The sequence below is a fragment of the Anoplopoma fimbria genome, chromosome 5, assembly GCF_027596085.1.
Source record: "Anoplopoma fimbria isolate UVic2021 breed Golden Eagle Sablefish chromosome 5, Afim_UVic_2022, whole genome shotgun sequence".
Lineage (NCBI taxonomy): Eukaryota > Metazoa > Chordata > Actinopteri > Perciformes > Anoplopomatidae > Anoplopoma > Anoplopoma fimbria.
Window position 1 is genome coordinate 7,576,081 of NC_072453.1, and position 9,317 is coordinate 7,585,397.

At 39.1% G+C, this 9,317-nt stretch overlaps 1 protein-coding gene across 1 annotated transcript; it reads right to left on the reverse strand.

Moving 5' to 3' along the window:
• Nucleotides 1–1,516: 1,516 nt before the first annotated feature.
• zgc:123217 (uncharacterized protein LOC641414 homolog) lies at nucleotides 1,517–6,400 on the reverse strand. The gene is made up of 6 exons (XM_054599201.1): nucleotides 6,170–6,400; nucleotides 4,769–4,783; nucleotides 4,524–4,686; nucleotides 3,693–3,961; nucleotides 3,097–3,245; nucleotides 1,517–1,985 (listed from the first exon to the last, which is right to left on the reverse strand). The coding sequence occupies exons 1-6, from the start codon at nucleotides 6,219–6,221 to the stop codon at nucleotides 1,656–1,658; spliced, it is 978 nt and encodes a 325-aa protein (XP_054455176.1). The 5' UTR covers nucleotides 6,222–6,400; the 3' UTR covers nucleotides 1,517–1,655.
• Between the last annotated feature and the right edge of the window lie 2,917 nt (nucleotides 6,401–9,317).

A 9,317-nucleotide genomic window follows, 5' to 3' on the forward strand; every position in this document is an offset into this window, starting at 1 on the left:
ATTTCCTGTTAGGGAGAGCATCCATTAGCAAGTAAAATATGTGTAGGAGTAAATTATTTTTCAACTTTATAATCATATTAGCCCTTAAAGTTGCCCTTAAAGTCTTTAACTGGTTATGTCTCAACTGAATAGACTACTGAAGCCTCTATTTGACCTACATAAGCAAATAAGACCATCATCGAAGAGATATTTCTATGTGATTATTCTTAAAGCCTGTCCCAAAGTCTGATTTCTCACAAAATCTGACAAAACGATTTACGGCACGAAGACCTATGTTTACATTTTCACAGGCAAAGTTTCACAGTGAGAAGTACGTTAACTAAAATAAAGCAGGAGGAGATTTTCATTATCATATTTTTATATATTGTGGTTCTGGCTGATACTGGGCAAGTATAGCAAAAATAAATAAAAAAATAACGAAATGAATCGACGGAAGAACAAAAGATGATGGAACAGTACCCCCAAATAAAAAGATGTTGTGTCTTTCTTTCACATGTTGCCAAAACACTTGCTTGCCAGATTAAGATCTTGAGACCACAAGGTGGTGGTACTCCGCCTTCAAGGGCCGACCTCATTCTGGGCCCAGTGGATTATAACCAGGCGGCCACCTCCGGTTCTGAAAGGTGAAGCCAACGAGGAAGTGCTTAAAACTTACATTTTCTCTACGGGCCAGCAGGGGGTGACTCCTCTGGTTGCAAAAAGAAGTATAATAGTGTGGAAGTCTACCAGTAAATTATCCTACTTTTTACGTGATTTCTTTACCTCAGTAAACATTGTGACCATGAGTTTATGGTCTCAATTGCTAGTTTCAAGTCTTCTTCAACACATAAACATGTCCACTTCGTAGACCTGTTTAGAGTAAAATAAACAATAGAGCAGGGTATGCTTCAGTGTGTGGTTACATTGTGATTAACAGGAAGCTACTACTACTAGAGCCGTATAAGGTGCTCTACGTTGCACATCCCCAGTCCAAATATAACTAACCCACAGCAATTTGTGACACTAACAATTCTTAACACTAATAAATGTCTAATTATAAACATACAATGCTAAACGGCATTCTGGGTAATGTTATAGCTGCTAGCTAGCATGGTGGTCTGTTGGGAGAGACTCAGTGGCTCCTGCACATTCAAGAACAGAAAAGAGAGATGAAAGATGAAGACAGACAGACAAGAGGTGCACCAGAAAAAAATAGTTTTCCCCAAGAGAGGAGATGTTTAGAATTGTTTGGTTTTAAAAAATCGGACATAGCCACAATTGTTCATAGTGGTGTTAACACTAGCAACTTAAAACGTCACCTCTGCCTAGTTTGCCCGGATGACGCGCACAGCAGACAGCTAGCAGCAAGCGACCTGTGACAGCACCCACCTGTCACTCAAAGCGACCATGTTCTGAATATTACAAGTTCAGACTAAATCCATTAATTTTCTTTAGTTTTAGATCTCAATTTTAGATTTGTAGTCTTTTAATTTCTTCCCATTGTGAGTGATAGAGAAAAACAAACCATGTTTTATTATTTGTTTTAATATTAAGGCCGTACAGTTTTATATCATTGGCTATGAAAATGAGTATAATCTTTGTAAAATGATTAAAAGACAAATCTTACACAACACAAAAAAAGAAAGAATCTTAGATGCTTTTAGCGCAGAACTGTGTTATCCTGTTGCAATGTTCTGCAGGAACACTGCCACTAAGATGAAAACAAATGTAAGCTCAGTTGTAATTGATGAGGCTGTATTTGGATCTGCTGTGGTCCCATTTCCTCTACACACAAAGCTGTTGTCTTCATCAGTGCCATTGGAGGTGAATGTCACAAAGGTAACTTTTGCCCCTGCCACTTGATCCATGATCCACGTCTGGTACTCAGATACTCGGGCATAGACTTCAGGGAAACCAGCCTGGGCACAGGGTACTCCAAAACTGGTGATGCCGGCCTGGATCCACTTTGAGGCTTGTTTGCATTGCAAAGGACCACCGGAGTCCCCCTGAAAAAGAAGGGACAAAACAGTTAGTTGATACTAGGGATGGGTAAAGGAACCCCGAAATTCTCTGGTGCTGAATTCATAATGACCAGAGAATTAATAACCTCCAACATTATCTGTTCTTTTATTGGTACTTTCTCAACATTTTGGTGGAGGCTAATTGTTATCACACTTCAGCGTGCATCTCCTCTGCTCTCTGTGTCAGGGCTGAGCTCTTCCAACTTACGTTACACACACCCACACAAACACAAAAGGCAAAGTCAGCAAACAGATCAGAGAGGCAAAAGACAGTACTTTGTCAATACACCTGTTCAACACACATAAACATGTAAACAAAAGTGACATCTATTTCAATCTGCACTCAGTTTCTCATCCACCACCATGTTTACACAATCACAGGAAAAATTGTTACAAACAAGCTAAACAAAAGCTGTCTGTATGTTGTATCACTGTTTAGCTCATCTTGAATTTGGCAAATTCTTGTAAACTTATCAGCAGTTCCTGCTGGCAGTAATTTACATGTGCAGAGGGAGGAGGACAGAGGACAGGGTGAAGGAATACTTACTGATGTCTGTGTTCTTCATTCTTTTTTTAATCTTCACTCAGTAATACTATTTATTTTTTAAACATTTGGGATTTGTTTCCAGTGAGATATTATTGAGTATATATAGTGCTTTTGCCTTTGTAAACATTTATTTTGTATAAACAAAATTCAGTTATATGTAAAATATAAATAAATTCTTATCCTTTTTTTCAAGCAAATATTTAGTAATGAAAAAGAACCAATAAGACTATCGATAAAGAACAAAACCGATTAAGAGTATTGATAAGAGTAGTAGTAAAAATAAAATCCTAACAAAACCCACCCCTTATTAATACTGCTGTTGACATGGACAAAATAAGACTTGAGTGGCCTTTCCAAGCCTCAAACATTTTCACTGATGATAACATCTTAAAAAATATCAAAGTTTACATCGTGGTGCTGAAATTGATATGAGATGTCAGATGAGACATAGTATTTTAACTGTGAGTATAGAGTTATAGAGTTTCTTTGAGAGTTTTAAAGAAGACGAAAGATCAAAAGGGGTCAGTAAAGCTGGATTATTTCGTTTACCTGGCATGCTCCTTTGTTTTCTTGTCCCGCACAAATCATTTTGTCAGTGATGTTTGCAGCTGGTTCAGGCTGGTAGTTGCAAGTGCACTGCTTTTCTCCAATGACAGGAATCTGAACTTCCTGCAGTTGGTAAGCGCCTGGTAAGGATTCTGTGGGATAAAGAGTATGAAATCAGAACAGACAGTGTTTATTTCCTGTCTTCAGCACATTTTTAAGGATATTTTTAATTTTCTGCTGTTTTTCTCATCAGGTTTTGTTTATAATGGTTTTGTGTGTTTATGTTCTGAGAAAAGCCCAACAAGAGTCAAGAAGTCTTCCGACAATGCAATAATTCCTGCATCGTGATCATTCATTTGTTGATGTCACAGTGCACCCTGGGCCCAGCTTGCCGAAAGTGTGATGGAGAAAGAGATGTGTGACTAGAACAATAACTGTCAGGAAACAAGACTACAGCCATGCTAGCGGCTCTGTTACGCTGCACCAGCCACAGCAGTGCTTTGCTCTGTATGCTAACAGGCTCACAATGACAATGCTAACATTTTGATGTTTAGCAGATTTACTACATTGGGTTATCATGTTCGCATGCCAGTACTCACCATCCTTTCCAAGATTGCCCCAACCAGTGGCCCAGCAGGGGGTGGAGGTGTGAAACTGGCTGGAGTTACTTGCCAGACAGACCGGTCTGATGTAGTCAGTGAATGTGACCGAGGTGCTGAGCTTCATAAGAGCAATGTCGTTGTTGAAAAGGGTGTTGTTGTAGTCAGGATGGACAATGATCTGGGACACGCCGCGGTTCTCCTCATTACTGTTCGGACCAGACTGAGTCTCTCTTCCAAAGTAGAGAGTCCATGAACGAAGTGAGTTTCTGGAGAAAAGAATAATCAATAAATACTAATAATTAAGTACAACAGGTTGCATTAAGTTTTATAACCTTTTTTGTATAAGATGATTGAAATTAAACAGACAAAGATTTAGCTTTTATTTTGCAAGAATAGTTTAGGTTCATCTGCCAGCTGAATTATGATTCATTTTCTACCAATAACAGAGGTAGCTTTCACAACACTCAATTTAATATGGACTGCCAAAAGCTTAGCCACTAACAGGAAGACGTACAGAGAGGTGGGACATTCCTGTCTAATGCCTCTAGACAGATTCAATATAGGAGATTTACCTCCCATTAGTTTAAAACAACTTTTAATATTTTGAGAAAGGGATTTGATAGCTGATAATAATAATAATAATAATAATAATAATAATAATAATAATAATAATAATAATAATAATAATAATCACCATAGCCAAATATCTTTAAAGACTGTAAAATGAACAGATGCTCCACTTTATCGAAACTCGAAAGCTTTATAGATGTCTAAAAATAAAACAAATACATTAGTCAACAGATGCAGGTGCTATTAAATTGCTCTTACGTCACGATGCAGTGGGCTGCTGTGAGTACCCACTGGTCACTGATCAGGGTCCCCCCGCAGATGTGAAAGCGAAAGATGTGCATGCTGACCTGCCAGGGCCATGACCCAGCTGTAGCATTCTCACCACCCACTATCCTTGTGTTCAGAGGTGCCAGTCCACAATCTGACAGAGCATACACAACTGTGTGTAAGCACATATACAATAAAGTGCAACTCTGGAATAAATTAAATGTGACTGTGCTTACCCTGGGCCTTTGACCCTGTAGGAAAGAGAGATGAGTATTAGTAATGTAAAGAATATGAGTAACTACAGACACAAGGTGGCACTACAGTTCCAGCTGCTTCTACAACTCCTTATGAGGTGTGTCATATTCTGTTGTATTTTGTTCTATTTATTTGGTCAGTAGACGGCTTGAGACAATTCCAGGCAGGGACTTTTCTAAAGTAATACATCACGTAACTAAACCTGCAGCGCGACCTGGAACATCATGAGTGGAGGAGCGCCTTAACTTCTCGGTTAGTTTTCTTTATCACAGGAATAAAGTCTGTTCGTGCTCAGCGTCTCCTCTCCTCATCCTCTCCTGTGTGCGTGAGTGTAGACGTACCTTGAAGTCACGTTTGCGGGTCATCTCGCCCAAAATTCTGCAGTTTTTTGGGGTAGGCTCAGGGTATGCACGGGCTTGCAGCCAGCCATTCATTCTCTATGTATTTGTTTTTCAATTTGGGTATTCAGATATTATAATTTTTCTTTTTTTATCACTTTGCATTACAAACATTAGTAAAACACACCAATCCTTTTGGAAAATGCTTCTTATTCAATAACAAATATAAATACAAACAACAATACTGTAGAATAACAGAATTCTTAAAAGTGAATGCCTTCAAGAGAACCAAAAGACAAGGGTTGGAGCACTATGCCGCCAATCTAAAATAAAATAATCTCAGCTGAGAACAGAGAAATGTCTGGCTGAGTCCTTCCATGTCATGGAGACGAGCCATCAACGCAGTTTTCTCATGTCAGAGCGTCACGTTAACCCGCGTCGGGCTGGGGCCGAAAGAGGCTGAGCTGAAGAGGAGCCATTGCTGGAGAGGACCGGTCAATACAAACTGCCTCGGGTCCTCTGTTCTCAGCTGAGATTATTTTATCTTAGATTGGCGGCATAGTGCTCCAACCCTTGTCTTTCGGTTCTCTTGAAGGCATTCACTTTTAAGAATTCTGTTATTCTACAGTATTGTTGTTTGTATTTATATTTGTTATTGAATAAGAAGCATTTTCCAAAAGGATTGGTGTGTTTTACTAATGTTTGTAATGCAAAGTGATAAAAAAAAATTAAATATCCGAATACCCAAATTGAAAAACAAATACATAGACAATGACCGAATAACCCATTAGTCGAATATTCGGGTCCAGCCCTAGTCTTTATGAAGTTCATATTCAGGTAATATTTAAAGCTGTTTTTAACAGTCTGTAGAAATAACCAGACATTTCAGCACAGTACAATCCAGCACAACATCTTCATCCTTAAAAATGACAATAAAGTCAAAACCTCTCTAACCCTGTTAGCAAAAACTACACATAAGCTTTAAAAGAGATGATATATTGGGTTTAAATACATAATAAACTGGTAAACCAGTGTAAAGCTCACCTTGTCCAGCGAGGACTGCACATATCAGGATTCCCAAAGTCCAGGCTGCCATAGTGTGCTGTCACAAACCTTTTTTCCTTCAGTAATTGTCAAGAGACCTTCTGATATAGCTTTTGTCTTCTTCACGTTACCGGCACTATTCTTATACAGTGTGCACTTCCTGCCCAAACCTGTTTTTCTAACTTTTTTACTCGTACATACATCAGTCAAATCCGTCAAGGACAGCCCACTCTTCATATTTAGATCTTTCTATCCAGATAACTACCGATCCAGCACTGGCTGTGCTTGCTGCCTCACCCTGTCAGTTTGACGTCTTACATTTCAAGTGAATCAAAACTTAAGGGTGAAGGTGTAGGTTTCCAGTAAAGAAGTGATTTAAACAGTCAGCAATTACAGTTCTACCTTAGAAAACGATTAGACAGCTGCAGCTTGTTCAGCATGCTGCTGCTTGAGTCCTCACTCCGACCAAGAAAGTGGATCACATCACTCCAGGTCTAAGTCTTTACACTGGCTTCCTGTCTGTCAAATAATTGATTTCAAAATACTACTGTTGGTTTATAAAGCATTAAATGGTTAATGGCCAAAATATATTTCTGATCCTCTTCTACATTATGAACCATCCAGACCTCTCAGGTCGTCGGTGAAAGGCCCTCCTTCTGTCCTGAGGTGAACTAAACATGGAGGAGCAGAATTCCGATTTAGATCTTTCTATCCAGATAACTACCGATCCAGCACTGGCTGTGCTTGCTGCCTCACCCCGTCAGTTTGACGTCTTACATTTCAAGTGAATCAAAACTTAAGGGTGAAGGTGTAGGTTTCCAGTAAAGAAGTGATTTAAACAGTCAGCAATTAACATTTTTTTTAATTATCTACTTCATTGTTGCAGAGTTGGAAAGTAACATTTGAAAAATCTGGGGGCACAAATGAGATTCACTGGTAAAAAATGAATAAATAAAAAAGTGACATGATCATTATCAGTATTTCAACAACATAGTTAGCCAAATGGTAGCTTGCAGATGTCATTATCAACAGTCAATGATGTGAGGACACTGTTGACCCTGTGTTTACCGAGCCAAAAACATTCTGAATTAAACACATTGTTGTTGTTTTTTTGCACGTTTTTTTAACCCATCCACCTCCCTTTCCACCCACCATAAGTGGTCTTTGTCGATATTTAATACTACATCACTGGCTCTGACAGTTGCATAGTCATGTGGATGAGTTTAATTTGTGTGTCCACAAAGAAAAAGGATATTAATTGGCTTTCCGTTATAATTTCTTCTACCTGAGCGAAATGATAAAACGGACACTACATTCTACTTTTGGCTGGCGAGGATTTTCAGTCGGAGAGAGGCCGCTCAAGACTGTACTTGGGAGGATACGGGCGGCAGCCTCCACAACCTGTTCTGTTTAGAGCAAACGTCGACTGATTGTGCCTTTGCTCTCGACTCGACTACCATAACGGTGTCTTTACAGTTCTACCTTAGAAAACGATTAGACAGCTGCAGCTTGTTCAGCATGCTGCTGCTTGAGTCCTCACTCCGACCAAGAAAGTGGATCACATCACTCCAGGTCTAAGTCTTTACACTGGCTTCCTGTCTGTCAAATAATTGATTTCAAAATACTACTGTTGGTTTATAAAGCATTAAATGGTTAATGGCCAAAATATATTTCTGATCCTCTTCTACATTATGAACCATCCAGACCTCTCAGGTCGTCGGTGAAAGGCCCTCCTTCTGTCCTGAGGTGAACTAAACATGGAGGAGCAGCATTCCGTTTTTATGCACCATATCTGCAACAAACTCCCAGAAAACTGCAGGTCAGCTGGATCTCTCACTTATTTTAAACCAAGGCTATTATTAATATAATTTCTTACACTGCACTGTAACTTTGGCTTGGTTTTGGCATTGTAGTTGTTAATTAAATGGTCTGCCTCAGAAGGAGTGAGAGCATCCAAAGAACAGCTGCTCAGTCGACAGCCAAGAGATACATTGGAGAAACACAGCACCAGCATATTATCACATAACATTTTACTCTGTGGATTAAGGTTTAATTTCTACCAAACCGTAGTTGCTGATGTTAGTTCAGGGCTCCAGGCTAACTTTCTCAGTCGGCTGCAACAGCTCATCCTTTGGTCACACTTTTTTGGTACAGCATGGCATCAATCAAGGACATTGGCTCAGTCGGTCTCTGCCTGCCTGCATTTAAATCCAGAGGTTCCATTAACTGAATATTTTCAGTCATTGACTGAATTTTTTAAACAATGCCGATAAATCTGAACCTCATCCGTCATTTTGATTGACCTGTGGCCTTGGATTTATATTCCCTTTATAAATGTAAATGAATTATTAAATCACACACACACACATACACACATACAGTCTAGTGAGCACTGTGTGTACCACTGTCTTAGTCCAAAACTCAACATGAATTGAAAAAAGATGGATGTTATCATTTCCAAAATTCAAAACATGCTTTAATTTAAGGGAAGTTTTATTCAAAAACCTCAATAGATAAAAAATTACATTAAATATAGCTCTAGTGGATCTGTCCGATCCACTTTGCTTGTTTCCAATTTACAGAGCCACGGCTGTGTATGAGCACCAGATATTTTTTCTTCATTATTCACATACAGGATGAACAGCTAGCGGACCGTGAGGAGATATTCCCTGAAATAGTTGAAAGTGTATTGGTTAGCAGACACTGCATTCAAATACGCCTTTAGCCTATGTATTATCATTGAAAAAAATAAAATGACTGTTAACCAATGCTTAAAACATCAGCGGCCTCTAAATTGGACCCACTCATGTCTTGCTTATCAGCTATAGACCACTTCTATTTTGGAACGCAGAAACATTAAAATTGATTGTTTCATTCTGTGCCGCTATTTTGAGGTGCATCACGTACTGTGCAACACAATGTAGATGCGTTTAATTATTCTCACAACCTGCACCCATAAGAACGAGGCACATGCATGTGAGTTGCCCTGTTGCAACAGTGAAAAGACTAACCATGAGCTGTTTTTTATTTAGCTTCTGTCCAGTTGATTGATCTGTGTTTTACAATGAGTCTTAGTTCAGTGCAGAAATCAGAAACGGTTTATTGCCAAGTATGATGCACATGCAAGCATTTTGGCTTTGTGATTGGT